This window comes from Homarus americanus, unplaced genomic scaffold (genome assembly GCF_018991925.1).
Source record: "Homarus americanus isolate GMGI-L3 unplaced genomic scaffold, GMGI_Hamer_2.0 scaffold57618, whole genome shotgun sequence".
Lineage (NCBI taxonomy): Eukaryota > Metazoa > Arthropoda > Malacostraca > Decapoda > Nephropidae > Homarus > Homarus americanus.
The window spans coordinates 7,234-23,925 of NW_024728646.1; the positions used below are offsets into that span (position 1 = coordinate 7,234).

Consider the following 16,692-nt stretch of genomic DNA (forward strand, 5'->3'; position numbering starts at 1 on the left):
TTCAAAGAAGCCTTCCAGGAATTGAGAAAGGGTAAACCGGAGAGTGTGATTCTGCAAGACTTGTCTGCTTAACCCTTATTAAGCCAAGCCAAATTGTCTTGAACTGTGATATTGTAAAGGGCGAAGTCAAAGTTGGCATCAGAAAGAAAGAACTTCCCATTAAGGGGCGTAAGTTTGATTTGGGGAAATGATTTAGCAGGAAGTTTAGTGGTTCCAAACTTAAAAGTTGTTGAAAAACCATTGTCAAAAAGCCCCACTGAACGGTTGGATAAAGAGAAACTGCATCTCTTTCCTGTATGTGCAGTCACAAGATCCCAGAAACCCCACTTGCAAACGTTCTCCCTTCAGTTCAACTCAAAGCTCAAGATGATGGTCTCGCTTTGGCTAAGGGTAGACTCGTTAAAGTAGACGGTAAACCCTCTACCAAAACCTCTTGTTTTTATTTAAATATTGGAATCTTGATGAGAATGTATAGACCTCCAGAGTTAAATAACTTAGATACGTGGTCTGACACATCAAATTGTAGTACCCAAGTCGATTCGTAAGTCTCTGGTGGAGTTGGCCCACGAGGGACTTCCGGACGTTTAGGAATTCTCAAGACAATAAGAAACTACTTTAACATTACTATTGGCCGGACATAAAGAATAGCGTCACTACGTTTGTATAATCTTGCCATGTATGTCAGGTGGTGGGTAAACCCAACCAAGTCATTCCTCCAGCTCAATTAAAACACATTACTGTAGTTTGAGCCATTTGAAAAAATTGTAATTAACTGTGTAGGCTCTCTGCCCAAACTCGTAAAGGAAATCAATATGTGGTGACAATGTGTGCTGCCACACGATATCCTGAAGCCTACCCTTAAGGTTAAAGCGTCTTATTTTGCACTACCTCGAGAGACGTAGAGTGTGGGGCAATATGATAGAGTTGTATAAATGGAAGTCCGGGATAAACAAAGTGACATTACAAATTGTACTCGATCTATCCAACCAGGAGCGAAATCGTAACAATGGTTTTGAATTAGGCAAATTTAGATTTAGGCGCGAAATTGGTAAACATTGGTTTGGAAATAAAGTAGTGGACGAGTGGAACAAGTTACCAAACACCATCATTAACTCGAATACGCTGGATAGCTTCAAACAGGTTGGATGGATATATGAGCAATAGGGGTTGGGTGTAAATGGGACTGCCCAGTATGGGCCAATAGGCCCGCTGCAGTTTCCTCCATTCTTATGTTAGGCTGGGTTAGGTTAGGTTGTTATGTAATGCTCTGGTAGGTTGGTTTGGGTTGAGTTATGTTAGGCTGAGTTAGGCTGGATTGGGTTATATTCGGTTAGCGTTAAGGTATTTAATGATCAGGTATAAGTCTTCAGGTGATCTGTCAACTGTGGTAGAACATCATTAGTCACGCTCATGTGTAAAGGATAAAAAGTCAATTTCTGAGTTGTAGGTTAAAATTTATTTATTTATTTATTTCATTTATTTACAGGTACAATGCAAAAATGAAACTATTACTATTCCTAGTAAACAGTAGTAGCTGTAGAAGGGGTAATGGTGTGTTTATCTCTTACAAAGGCTGTTGGTGCGTGGAGGAGGAAGAGGAGAGGTGGGTCGAGGAGGAGGATATTCATATTGATAATATTTATATTTAACCGTTTATTTAACCATAATAATATACAGAATGGACTATTGTGACGGTATTGACATGGCTCAGCCAAGTGAGAGCATGAGCTCTCAGTGGCATCTGATATATAGGCCTACTGTACATGTTGTATCAGTGGTGTGTCTTGGAGGGGGAGAGCACCTCAAGGGAGAGCTCTTCGAGGGACTGCTTAAAAACGTCAATCACCTTAGCGAGACTTGGGCGGTGCTGTGGGCTGCGGCAGAGCATTTTCTTGCACAGGTCTTTAACCCCTGGCGGCCAGAGGTTGTCAAAGGTATTTTGGGTGTCGGAGATCATCACTGCAAGCGAATAAATGTCGCTGGCCGGGGTGCAGGGTTGACCTTTAAATAGCTCGGGGGCGTAATGGCTCCCGTACGGGTTGCAGCGTAAGGTCAGGTGGCCACCTTCGACTCTTGATAAGCCAAAGTCGATAAGGTGGGAGGTGAAGGATCCATCGGGATTCTTCTCCAGCAGAACATTATCCCCTTTAATGTCATTATGGATGATACCCCGGCTGTGTACCTCGGCTAGGCCTTCAGCTATGGGTAGGAAGAGGTTTATCGACCGGGTGGGAGATAAAATAAATAAATTATCGATAATGTCGTACAGTGATTGACCCTGGCAGACTGAGAAGATCATTACCGGGTAATCGAAGCAGGACCCCAGCAGGATGGGGGATCCACCAGCGCCATTTACTTTTAAATTGTTTTCTATCTCACTTATAAAGATGTTGTTGACGCCATGGCTTACTCCTATTTTAGCGCAGGCAGGTCTGTTGAAAAACTCTCCCAGCAATACTTCACCACTGACCCCTTCGCCCAAAATACCGGTCTTTTTGAACATTTTTTGAAAGTCGGCATAACCGAACTCCACCAGGTGTGATCCCTCTTGGTAGCTAGTCATTTCGTCTGCCATCTTATTTGGAAAGTTATTGAGATGAAGCTAATGAGGTAAACTTTTTTTTCGGGGGGTAAAGTGTAACTGAATATATAATACGGTTGGAATTTTCACATGTGACAAAAGATTCACAAGAAAAGAGTGACATATAGTATAGTGATAGTGATGTAATGTTCTGCTGTAGTGTAGATGTGCTGTAGTGTAGATGTAATGATATTGTAGTTTATATCTGGTGTAGCGATGATGTAGTCTTATATGTTGTAGTGAAGATGTTGTAGTTTTATATCTGGTGTAGTGATGATGTTGTAGTTTTATATCTGGTGTAGTGATGATGTTGTAGTTTTATATCTGGTGTAGTGATGATGTTGTAGTTTTATATCTGGTGTAGTGATGATGTTGTAGTTTTATATGTTGTAGTGATGATGTAGTTTTATATCTGGTGTAGTGATGAGTGTAGTCTTATATGTTGTAGTGATGATGTTGTAGTTTTATATCTGGTGTAGTGATGATGTTGTAGTTTTATATCAGGTGTAGTGATGATGTAGTTTTATATCAGGTGTAGTGATGATGTAGTTTTATATCTGGTGTAGTGATGATGTAGCCTTGTATGTTGCAGTGATGATGTAGTTTTATATCAGGTGTAGTGATGATGTAGGTTTATATTAGGTGTAGTGATGATGTTGTAGTTTTATATCTGGTTTCGTGATGTTGTAGTTTTATATCAGTTGTAGTGATGATGTTGTAGTTTTATATCTGGTGTAGTGATGACGATGTAGTTTTATATCTGGTATAGTGATGATGTAGTCTTATATGTTGTAGTGATGATGTTGTAGGTTTATATCAGGTGTAGTGATGATGTTGTAGTTTTATATCTGGTATAGTGATGATGTAGTCTTATATGTTGTAGTGATGATGTTGTAGGTTTATATCAGGTGTAGTGATGATGTTGTAGTTTTATATCTGGTGTAGTGATGATGTTGTAGTTTTATATCAGGTGTAGTGATGATGTAGTTTTATATCAGGTGTAGTGATGATGTAGTTTTATATCTGGTGTAGTGATGATGTAGTCTTGTATCTTGTAGTGATGATGTAGTTTTATATCAGGTGTAGTGATGATGTTGTAGGTTTATATCAGGTGTAGTGATGATGTTGTAGGCTCATCAGGTGTAGTGATGATGTAGTTTTATATCTGCTGTAGTGATGCATGTTGTGTTTATATCTGGTTTCTGTGATGATGTTAGAAAGGATGAGTTGTAGATTTATGATCAGGTGTAGTGATGATGTTGTGTAGTGATGATGTAGTTTTATATCTGGTAGTGATGATGAAGTTTCATATCTGGTGTAGTGACTTATGTAGTCTTATATGTTGTAGTGATGATGTAGATTTATATTCAGTAGTGATGACGATGTAGTTTTATAATTGGTGTAGTGATGATGTAGTCTTATATGTTAAAAGTGATGATGTTGTAGTAGGTTTATATCAGCGTAGTGATGATGATGTAGTTTTATATCTGGTGTAGTGATGATGTAGTCTTATATGTTGTAGTGATGATGTAGTCTTATATGTTGTAGTGATGATGTAGTTTTATATCTGGTGTAGTGATGATGTTGTAGTGATGATGTAGTCTTATATGTTGTAGTGATGATATTGTATTTTTATATCTGATGTAGTGATGATGATGTACTTTTATATCTGGTGTATTGATGATGTTGTAGTGATGATGTTGTAGTTTTATATCTGGTGTAGTGATGATGTAGTTTTATATCTGGTGTAGTAATGATGTTGTAGTGATGATGTTGTAGTTTTATATCTGGTGTAGTGATGATGTACTTTTATCTGGTGTAGTGATGATGTTGTACTTTTATATCTGGTGTAGTGATGATGTTGTAGTTTTATATCTGGTGTAGTGATGATGTAGTCTTATATGTTGTAGTGATGATGTAGTTTTATATCTGGTGTAGTGATGATGTTGTAGTGATGATGAAGTTTTCACATTCAGTGTAGTGATGATGTAGTTTTAATCTGGATGTAGTGATGATGATGTAGTTTTATATCTGGTGTAGTGATGTGATGTAGTTTTATATGTAGTGATGATGTACTCTTTATATCTGGTGTAGTGATGATGATGTAATTTTATATCTGGTGTAGTGATGATGTTGTAGCTTTATATCTGGTGTAGTGATGATGTAGTTTTATATCTGGTGTAGTGATGATGTAACTTATATGTCAGAGTGAACATGTTGTAGTTTTATATCTTGGTGTAGTGATGATGTAGTTTTTTATATCTGCGTAGTGATGTAATTTTATATCTGTGTAGTGATGATGTTGTAGTTTTATATCTGGTGTAGTGATGATGTTGTAGTTTTATATCTGGTGTAGTGATGATGTAGTCTTGTATGTTGTAGTGATGATGTAGTTTTATATCTGGTGTAGTGATGATGTTGTAGTTATATATCTGGTGTAGTGATGATGTAGTCTTGTATGTTGTAGTGATGTAGTTTTATATTTGGTGTAGTGATGATGTTGTAGTTTTATATCTGGTGTAGTGATGATGTTGTAGTTTTATATCTGGTGTAGTGATGATGATGTAGTTTTATATCTGGTGTAGTGATGATGTTGTAGTTTTATATCTGGTGTAGTGATGATGTTGTAGTTTTATATCTGGTGTAGTGATGATGTTGTAGTTTTATATCTGGTGTAGTGATGATGATGTAGTTTTATTTCTGATGTAGTGATGATGTTGTAGTTTTATATCTGGTGTAGTGATGATGTATTGATGTTTCAGTAATGATGCTGTTGTAATGATGGCGGTGTTGACTTTGATGAAGGGATGATGTTGCAGTGAAGATTTTTTATGGTTATAATGTTGTGATGTTTTAATGATGTAGTAATTACGGTGTTGTAATATGTTGTAGTGATAATTTACCTGGCTGTATTGTCAAGGAATATGTATAATTTCTTATTCTCTGAGATATTCTTAACTAGTGCTGTAGCGAGTGTATGTGTGTAAAATAATCCTAATAGGATTGGTGGTAGAAGTTGTTGTAGTGTACTGTAAGTGGTGGTAGTTGTAGTAGTGTCTGGTAGTAGCAGGGGGTGGGTGTAGTTGTGTGTCCTCCCTGGTCTACAGTGAATTTGGAGGAGACATACTCAGTAGGTGGGAACAGGAATTTAACAGTGCATCTGTGATTATGGTTAAAAAATTTACTGGCAAAGCTTATAGTACAGTTCACCTATTCCGAGTAATTCAGTCAGGTTTTGATACTGAGTGTGCTATCAATTCTCGCTGAATTAATTTTTTGCCGATTATTTAGCCAGAAATACAATTAGCGGATAGTAATTATTGTTAACATGGCTGAGCCAGTTGAGAGCCACCCATAACATAGGTTCATGGCGTAATGTACATTATTGCGTTGCGTTTGGCATAGTGGAATATTATATGTGAGCAGGACTGGTACTTGATACATTAGAATGTTTCTGTATGTATTTAGATATTTTTGCAGCTTAATGTGGGAGTTGTTTACTATTAGTGTTAGGCTTTTAGTCTCCTAGGGTATGGAACTTTGTCAGTCATTGGCTGGCCTTGGAGGTGGAAGGACGTTTGAGTTTGTCGGTGGTGGAGACCTTTTCAAATAAGGTTTAGTTGAGTATTATCTATTCAGTGCTGCTCTATTATTTATTTTGTAAAGTGCAATCAATGGTGACGTTACAAAGTGGTTTGTTTATTTACTGTGCATATATTAGTGGTTTATTAAGGATTGTTTATTCTTTATTCTCCTGCTTTAGTTTATCTGTTCATGATGTAACATGCACACTTATTATGGTCAACTTTTATTATTAGATTTTATTTAACTTTTCATGATGTGTATAATTCGAAACCTTCACTCCTGAACTGTTGGGATAAAGAGGGCTGTGAGTGAACCCATGAACTTTCGCATTTAACATTGTTGTCGTGTATTGAAGTAATATTAATTTTTAGGTGATAAATATTATGGCTAAGTTGTGTCGATTTGGCAATTTGTTTTTTGTTGTGCCATGTGCACCCTCATAACACCTTTTCACATATACGTTGAGACATGTTATATATCTATTTGACAAATTTCATAACCGAATGACAGAACACATATCGAATGACAATCTAAAATAACTGTTCGTTCATTCTAACGGAAACGATTGACTTAAGTTATGAAATTGACAGCCGTGAACAATAAACCGACGGTCTACGTATAGTTTGAGAATGTAACAATTGGAGAATGACATACCACCAACAGTAATTTTAGATTGTCATTCGATATGTGTTCTGTCATTCGGTTTTGAAATTTGTCATATAAGTATATAGCATGTCTCAACGTATATGTGAAAAGGTGTATTATATTCACCTTTAATGTAATTCAATTTGCTAAGTTATGGCATAACAATACACAAAGAAATAGGCCATATTCATTAACAGTATATATAGGTCAGGGTCATGTGGGTGATATCACTGTTCACTACCAGACAGGACAGTGGTTCATATATATTAAAATTCATATTCTATTTGAAGAATAATCTGTGTGAACTAGCAAATTTTGGTTAAGCCGCAAGAATGTCCTCAAGCACTCCTGATTCAATGTAATAATTACAAAGTTTATAATACAATAAGTCAGGTGGCCTGAAGTCTTTGACAGTGTTACATTCAATAATATAGTGTTCAAGTGTATGCTTTAAATAGTCCAAGAGCCCAGGCACTTTTAATCATGTGTCTGAGGCCAAAAGGTTTGAGGGTCGTTTCTGAATCAGAATTTTATGCTGAATCTGAAAATCCATTTCTTAATTGCCGCAGCTGCTGCGTTTTTGGAGAAAAACAGTGTTTTTTGTTGTTTTTATACCCTATTTTGGGGAAAAGTATAAAACAATGTTTTTACTTCGTGGAGTTATTAAATATCCATTTATACTAGCATGTAGGGTATCAAAATAAAGATATTATGTTGTTGAACACATAGGCATTAAAAATAATACATGTAAGCTCAGTATCCATGGTTACAGGAGTGCTATTTGCCAAAAAATGAGAACATTTGTCCATTATTTCTCACGGATCCCCTAAGATACATGTATATATATATATATATCATATTGTATTATTGTTGATTGATTGAATTGTTGAAAAATATTCAAGCATAGCATGAATATATGGTTGTTGTTGTTATTTTTCTGTATTACTCCCACCCCTTTATAAAAAAAGGGGAAAAAATACTACATTATAATTGTTCTGACACGGTTGTTGGGATTTGCCAAAAGGGTAGACTTTGTATGTGATTCATACAAAACCCCATCCATCAAAGATATCGAGCATGGTATCCGTGGATCTGATGCTACACATACCAACTTCATTATCTCTGGTCCTGACCAGAAGCGCCCAAAGGATTTCAATGCCTCGCTCAAGTCCGCGAATTTCAAAACAGCCCTCCTACACTTCCTTGTAAAGGAATGGAAGAGAACATCATACATTGAGCAGATCCGAGGCTACACGCTATTTGTAGGACTGGATGACAAAGCCTATCAATATGATGTAAAGGATGACAGTATTCACGTGCAAGAGGTCCCCAGCCTGGTCTGCAACCACGAGGAGGCAGATACTCGGTTGATCTGGCATGTTAAGCATATGTGCGAGTCCTACAAAGGTGGTAACATCATTATCCGGTCCTCTGACACTGATGTTCTTATAATTTTGCTTACGCATGCCCATGTCATACCAGGACAGCTATGGCTCGACGTTGGTGTAAGTACTAACAACACCAGGCGATATATAGATGTATCCCAGTTAGCTCACAGCCTTGTGTGGTGCCCTGTCAGGACTCCATGCCTTCATAGGATGTGACTACACAGCTAGTTTTGTACGCAAAGGTAAAGTCCGCCCTTTGGCTTTAATGGAAAAGGAACAAAGGTTCATCGCAGCATTCGCCAAATTGGGAGATTCAGCTCACATATCATCAGATCTGTTAACAGACATGGAGGCCTTTGTTTGTAGCATGTATGGGAAGCCCAACCTAACATCAGTGAATACAGCCAGACATATGCTATTTGATCAGCATTTTGCACCAAAACAAAAATCTCAGCCTTTGCATAAAATCAACGGAACCGACCCTAGTAATTTGCCTCCATGCAAATCTGTGCTCTTGGAGAAATTGAAGCGTGCAAATCTGGTAGCATCAATGTGGAAAAACGCAATTACCCCAGAATCGTACAAGTGGGCTCCAGAAGAAAATGGATGGCTGCTAGAGAACGGTCGCTATGTTATTAACTGGTTTGAAGGGCAACAGGTCCCAGAAGATGTATGCCTCCACATTGATGATAACGTGGGTACAGATATGGCTAATGAGGAGGAAGATGAAACGGAGTACTGTTTCTCCTCTCATGAGTCAGACAGTGACTCTGACTAATTTGTGACACTACAAATTTTATTGGAATATGTTTTGGAGACAACTCAGCAACTCAGAAATAGGTATAATGAACTATCTATGAATGTTAAAAAAAAATGTAAGGAAGACAAACAGGGACTTCGAAATCAGGCTAGCAAGAGAATCCAAGGCGAATCCAAAGGGATTTTTCCAGGTATATAGGACAAAGGTCCTGGACAAAGTGGGGCCTTTAAAGTCAGAGAGAGGGGAAGTGATCGATGATATTGAGAAAATAAGCAAAGCATTAAACCGCTACTTCTTATCAGTTTTCACAGAAGAAATTCACGAGGAAAATCCAGAGGTGGAACTGATATTTAGGGTGAATGAAGAAGAGTAATTAAAGAATATCACTATCAGAAAAGGGGATGTTCTTAAGAAGATAAATAAATTAAAGACCAATCCCCAGGGCCGGATGAAATTTTCCCTAGAGTTTTGAAAGAGTGTAAGGAACAGATTAGCGGCCCCTCGTAAATTTATTTACCAAATCATTAGACACGGGAGTTGTGCCAGACTTGTGGAAACAGGCAAATGTAGTACCCATATTCACAAAGGGAGACAGAGCATCAGCGTCAAATTACCCGCTTATAAGTCTGACGTCAGTAGTGGGGAAATTTCTTGAATCATTTATAGCAAATAGCATCCGATCGCATTTAGAGAAAAACAAATTAATCTACGACTCTCAACGTGGGTTTACAAAGGGAAAATCTAGTCTGACTTTTTTAAGAAATTCTTCGAGGTAGTAGATAATGACGATAATTTCGATGTTATTTACTTAAGACTTTAGCAAAGCGTTTCACAGAGTACCGCATCAGAGGCTTCTGAGAAAAGTTAAGGTTCATGGAATCGAGGGGAAAGTTTTAAATTGGATAAAATCATGGCTCAACTGTAGAACACAGAGGGTTAGTGTAGATGATGTTAAATCTGAGTGGGGCTGTGTAACCAGTGGGGCTCCCCAGGGGTCAGTACCGGGCCCACTCTTGTTCATAATCTGCATAAACGATCTAGATACTGGGATGAGCAGTGACATAAACAAGTTTGCGGATGACACCAAAATAGGGCGGCAGATTAATTCAGGGCAGCATCCAAATGCACTACAGGAGGATTTATATAAACTGCAGGGGTGGTCAGAAAATGGCAAATGAAATTCAACACCAGCAAGTGCATATTTAATATTGGAAGAACAAATACTGTCAATGTATACAGCCTTAACAACATCAACCTAGAGAAGTCGACTTGTGAAAGAGACTTAGGGGTACTTGTAAGCCCGGACCTACGGCCTAGAAAACGGTGCGTTAATGTTCGTAATAAGGCAAACGGAGTATTGGGTTTTATATCTAGAAGTGTAAGTAATAAGAGTGCAGAGGTCTTATTGCACCTAAATCTTGTGCTAGTCAGTCCGCACCTCGATTATGCGGTTCAGTTTTCGACAAAAATGATGGTCAGATTCGTTTAAAACACTAGCATATACTGGAAAACACATTGGTCAACCCCTAGAGACTCGTGTGTCCTAAAGTAAAAATTTACCTTTTTCTTTTTGTATTAATTTGTAAGTTTTAATCTTCATCAGTAAATTGTTTAATTTTGGTTCCCTTTTAATAGACCTTCTTGGTGACCGCCCAGAAATAGGATATTTCTTTAGACCTGATGGTCATAACATGCAGTGGCACTTGCAATACATAACAAGTTCTCCCTTAAAGTACCAGGCACATTTTTCATCCCTTTATACTTGAGATCGTAACAGGTGGGGACCTTGACAGGATCTAAGAACAAGGGTAAAGTTGTATTAATTTTTGTGCCTTCATCATAACGTACTCTCAGCTGTCACAAGGAGTGTTGAGAATTTTATACCACTTTGTATACGTCCATGATGTTTCAGTTTTAATATCACTTTACCTTAATTGTACAAAAACTTCTTATTTTTTACTTAAAATGTAGCATTCCGTATTATTCTTTATAGGTTTGCATTGTAATTAGTTGATATTGCTTGGGTCTGATGGACATTTTTTGCTAAATTTGTCATTATAACCACACGATTGGCAGAAGCGAGTCATAATGTTCGAATTCTCAGTCGGTAAGGTATATATCCGGATTCGTTTTCTCATATCCTTACGACTCGTGTAGTGAGGAGGTGAAACGCTCGCTCTACTTCTTCCGCTTAACTTGTATTTTTGGGTTTCATAACGTCCTAAGTTTAAGTTGAGAAAACCTTAGTTTGTTCTCTACTTAGCATACAAAACTATCGTAGACCTAGACAATCACCACCATTGTGTTTGTAAGTAAGATTAGGGAATCGACCGAATTTTTATTTTATGCTGTAACCCTTTTCACTTTTCTACTTATATTCCTTGGGATTGTTCTCGTGTTATGACTTTGGTCAGGCATAGTAAGATAACACAACGATAAAGGTTGTCCTTGCTATAACGATTCTGCCTCGTTTCTCTGCTCTTTCGATTAAGTATTTGTGTAATGGGGGGATTTAGAGGCAGAAAGTATAGATAGAATATTTAGTTGTGGGATGTAAAGAGAGGAAGTGTGGTAGCGTGGCCGGCTAGTTACTTAACCTTCATATTACGTTCTTAGGGAGAATCTTCTAAACCTAACCTCTAATGGTACAGCTATTTATTATTCACTCAATGACACAGACACATTAATAGCATATTAAATCGAAGTTACTAGGACATTATATTTACATTACTAGACACAGACTCTCGGACACCACATGAAACGGATATATTTCCCACCGTAAGTAACTCACCCTATGGATAGCTCTGACAAAGACTCACATGTAACCTGAGGGAGGCCCAGCAGGTGCTGCTGAACTATGTCTTCTATGGGAGACCTTGCTAGCTGGAGACGCGGTGCTAGGGAGGAAAGTCTCCCTCCCCACCTGAGTAGTGACGAGCGTGACTCCGTCGATAGTGTTTTGAAAATCGTCGGAATATGAATGACTGAATGAGAATGACGCGTGGAAGAGGGTGCAGAGCCTATATATTGGAGATCTCCAGCCGGCAGATGACCTCTCCCAATTAACACTAAACTGGTTAGATCTGGACAGTTGTGTTTGCCCAGGTGTGTGGTCATTTCCCAGGTCGGTAATGCTTCCTAATTATTACCGCCCAGGTGTGTCTTGGCAAGGTATGGTTTCCTTAACACGGTCATATCTCACGGTTAACTTAAGTACTTTGTGGCCTTGCCTCCTGGGACAGGCCTTGCTGTCACTGTAGGCTGTGCACCTTATGGGTGTACACCTGCTCATCTACTTACTGTTATATGTGTTGTATTTCTCTGGGCTGTAAGCTGTGGTCTGATAAACATTCATTCCATTTGCTTTTCTGAAATTGACTGGAATTTTTAATGTCATATCCTGACTGAAATGTTACTCACTTAAGACATTTTGGAACATTTTCGTTCTTCTAGTCCCAGTTAGCGAGTGGAAGTTTTGACGTCAACCTTAACTTGTCCCCGAATATTTGAATATTTCATACTTGTGACTGGTTAGTGGTGACATCTTAACTTTATTTTTATGTAATTAACATTCGCTATCCAGTGTGAAGTTTAAAATGGCCTCTAAACAATTTGAACTAAAAGATTTTTGTGAAAACCATTTTTTTGACAAACTTAAGGATCGGGTAATCAAAAAGTTTTTTAACATTCCGTTCATCAGTTCAGTGACTGAAGAAGTACTTAAAAATACCGTTGTTGGGAGTTAGCGTCTACAGGAATTCCTGAGGAAACTACCATTTGAGGTTTTAATTCCCATGAGTCACTCATTTCAAGTTGATAAAGATGACGTGGCAAGCGTGACTAGAGTAAGAACAACCACTTCATGGTCAGCTGACAGACTTGAATTTGAGAGAGAAAAGTTGAGAGCCGAACTTCAAGGAAAAGCAGAAAGACGTTTTCAATTGGAACTTCAAATCGCTCTCCAAGATAAAGACATAACTTCAGTTCGAACTTAAGAACAGGGAAGTGCAATTAGAGCGTGAAAAAATCGAAGTAGAATAAGTCGAAGTAGAATAAGTCGAAGTAGATGATAAACGTAGTTCTTTAAACTTAGCAAAGAATATTTCATTAGTCCCCAATTTTAATGAAGACGATCCTGACAGAACTTTCCGAACATTTGAGAAATTTGTGGAACATTCAAAATGGCCCAAAGAGGAATGGACCTGGCGTCTCCAGGCTAAGCTTGTTGACAAAGCTGCACTCACATTTTCAAATTTTGACACGGTAGATGATTACGAATTAGTCAAGAAGAGAATTCTAGACGCTAACTCGATAACTCCAGAAGCATATAGACCGATTTAAGTCCTACACCAAAAACCTTGCCAGTACTTGCGTAGAGTTCCTTACTAACAAACTTAGAATGTGTAAAAAAATGGCTCAAAAGCGACGGAAACGACCACGTTCTTAGAACTTATTACACTTATTGTACTGGAAGAGTGTAATCAGAAGTTACCTTTTAATATCTTGATGCTCGTAGGGAAAAGAGAGCCAGAGCTCATAAAAGCTTCCCAAATAGCCGATTCTTTCGCTCTAATACAGAGATCTTTTGTGAACAGAGACAGAAATAAGCCATCCAATGTAAAGTCCTCCTCTAGTGAAAGCCCTGGTTCCGCTGGTGGTAAATCGAACAATGGCAGTCAGAACCCCTTTTTAATATGTTCCTATTATAGAAAACCTGGTCACACCATAGAGAAGTGTCGTGATCCTAAATGTAAAGCAGGTCAAAGCAAAAGCCCGACTAACCCTTCCCAGGTTAAAACTGGAGAAGCCTTAAAGAACCTTAAACCTGTGACCAATGTAAACATACTAGCATCTCAAAAAGTCCTCAATTCTTAGACACGGGGGCTGCTCAAAGCATCTTATTCAAAGAAGCCTTCCAGGAATTGAGAAAGGGTAAACCGGAGAGTGTGATTCTGCAAGACTTGTCTGCTTAACCCTTATTAAGCCAAGCCAAATTGTCTTGAACTGTGATATTGTAAAGGGCGAAGTCAAAGTTGGCATCAGAAAGAAAGAACTTCCCATTAAGGGGCGTAAGTTTGATTTGGGGAAATGATTTAGCAGGAAGTTTAGTGGTTCCAAACTTAAAAGTTGTTGAAAAACCATTGTCAAAAAGCCCCACTGAACGGTTGGATAAAGAGAAACTGCATCTCTTTCCTGTATGTGCAGTCACAAGATCCCAGAAACCCCACTTGCAAACGTTCTCCCTTCAGTTCAACTCAAAGCTCAAGATGATGGTCTCGCTTTGGCTAAGGGTAGACTCGTTAAAGTAGACGGTAAACCCTCTACCAAAACCTCTTGTTTTTATTTAAATATTGGAATCTTGATGAGAATGTATAGACCTCCAGAGTTAAATAACTTAGATACGTGGTCTGACACATCAAATTGTAGTACCCAAGTCGATTCGTAAGTCTCTGGTGGAGTTGGCCCACGAGGGACTTCCGGACGTTTAGGAATTCTCAAGACAATAAGAAACTACTTTAACATTACTATTGGCCGGACATAAAGAATAGCGTCACTACGTTTGTATAATCTTGCCATGTATGTCAGGTGGTGGGTAAACCCAACCAAGTCATTCCTCCAGCTCAATTAAAACACATTACTGTAGTTTGAGCCATTTGAAAAAATTGTAATTAACTGTGTAGGCTCTCTGCCCAAACTCGTAAAGGAAATCAATATGTGGTGACAATGTGTGCTGCCACACGATATCCTGAAGCCTACCCTTAAGGTTAAAGCGTCTTATTTTGCACTACCTCGAGAGACGTAGAGTGTGGGGCAATATGATAGAGTTGTATAAATGGAAGTCCGGGATAAACAAAGTGACATTACAAATTGTACTCGATCTATCCAACCAGGAGCGAAATCGTAACAATGGTTTTGAATTAGGCAAATTTAGATTTAGGCGCGAAATTGGTAAACATTGGTTTGGAAATAAAGTAGTGGACGAGTGGAACAAGTTACCAAACACCATCATTAACTCGAATACGCTGGATAGCTTCAAACAGGTTGGATGGATATATGAGCAATAGGGGTTGGGTGTAAATGGGACTGCCCAGTATGGGCCAATAGGCCCGCTGCAGTTTCCTCCATTCTTATGTTAGGCTGGGTTAGGTTAGGTTGTTATGTAATGCTCTGGTAGGTTGGTTTGGGTTGAGTTATGTTAGGCTGGATTGGGTTATATTCGGTTAGCGTTAAGGTATTTAATGATCAGGTACAAGTCTTCAGGTGATCTGTCAACTGTGGTAGAACATCATTAGTCACGCTCATGTGTAAAGGATAAAAAGTCAATTTCTGAGTTGTAGGTTAAAATTTATTTATTTATTTATTTCATTTATTTACAGGTACAATGCAAAAATGAAACTATTACTATTCCTAGTAAACAGTAGTAGCTGTAGAAGGGGTAATGGTGTGTTTATCTCTTACAAAGGCTGTTGGTGCGTGGAGGAGGAAGAGGAGAGGTGGGTCGAGGAGGAGGATATTCATATTGATAATATTTATATTTAACCGTTTATTTAACCATAATAATATACAGAATGGACTATTGTGACGGTATTGACATGGCTCAGCCAAGTGAGAGCATGAGCTCTCAGTGGCATCTGATATATAGGCCTACTGTACATGTTGTATCAGTGGTGTGTCTTGGAGGGGGAGAGCACCTCAAGGGAGAGCTCTTCGAGGGACTGCTTAAAAACGTCAATCACCTTAGCGAGACTTGGGCGGTGCTGTGGGCTGCGGCAGAGCATTTTCTTGCACAGGTCTTTAACCCCTGGCGGCCAGAGGTTGTCAAAGGTATTTTGGGTGTCGGAGATCATCACTGCAAGCGAATAAATGTCGCTGGCCGGGGTGCAGGGTTGACCTTTAAATAGCTCGGGGGCGTAATGGCTCCCGTACGGGTTGCAGCGTAAGGTCAGGTGGCCACCTTCGACTCTTGATAAGCCAAAGTCGATAAGGTGGGAGGTGAAGGATCCATCGGGATTCTTCTCCAGCAGAACATTATCCCCTTTAATGTCATTATGGATGATACCCCGGCTGTGTACCTCGGCTAGGCCTTCAGCTATGGGTAGGAAGAGGTTTATCGACCGGGTGGGAGATAAAATAAATAAATTATCGATAATGTCGTACAGTGATTGACCCTGGCAGACTGAGAAGATCATTACCGGGTAATCGAAGCACGACCCCAGCAGGATGGGGGATCCACCAGCGCCATTTACTTTTAAATTGTTTTCTATCTCACTTTTAAAGATCTTGTTGACGCCATGGCTTACTCCTATTTTAGCGCAGGCAGGTCTGTTGAAAAACTCTCCCAGCAATACTTCGCCACTGACCCCTTCGCCCAAAATACCGGTCTTTTTGAACATTTTTTGAAAGTCGGCATAACCGAACTCCACCAGGTGTGATCCCTCTTGGTAGCTAGTCATCTCTTCTGCCATCTTATTTGGAAAGTTATTGAGATGAAGCTAATGAGGTAAACTTTTTTTTCGGGGGGTAAAGTGTAACTGAATATATAATACGGTTGGAATTTTCACATGTGACAAAAGATTCACAAGAAAAGAGTGACTTATAGTATAGTGATAGTGATGTAATGTTCTGCTGTAGTGTAGATGTGCTGTAGTGTAGATGTAATGATATTGTAGTTTATATCTGGTGTAGTGATGATGTAGTCTTGTATGTTGTAGTGAAGATGTTGTAGTTTTATA

General features: G+C 38.7%; 2 protein-coding genes across 2 annotated transcripts; both read right to left on the reverse strand.

Annotated features, from left to right (window-relative positions):
* Positions 1-1,771: 1,771 nt before the first annotated feature.
* LOC121866168 (serine/threonine-protein kinase pkn2-like) lies at positions 1,772-2,575 on the reverse strand. The gene has a single exon (XM_042365770.1). The coding sequence runs from the start codon at positions 2,573-2,575 to the stop codon at positions 1,772-1,774; it is 804 nt and encodes a 267-aa protein (XP_042221704.1).
* A 13,046-nt stretch (positions 2,576-15,621) lies between these two features.
* LOC121866167 (serine/threonine-protein kinase pkn2-like) lies at positions 15,622-16,425 on the reverse strand. The gene has a single exon (XM_042365769.1). It carries the CDS (start codon positions 16,423-16,425, stop codon positions 15,622-15,624), a length of 804 nt encoding a protein of 267 aa, XP_042221703.1.
* Between the last annotated feature and the right edge of the window lie 267 nt (positions 16,426-16,692).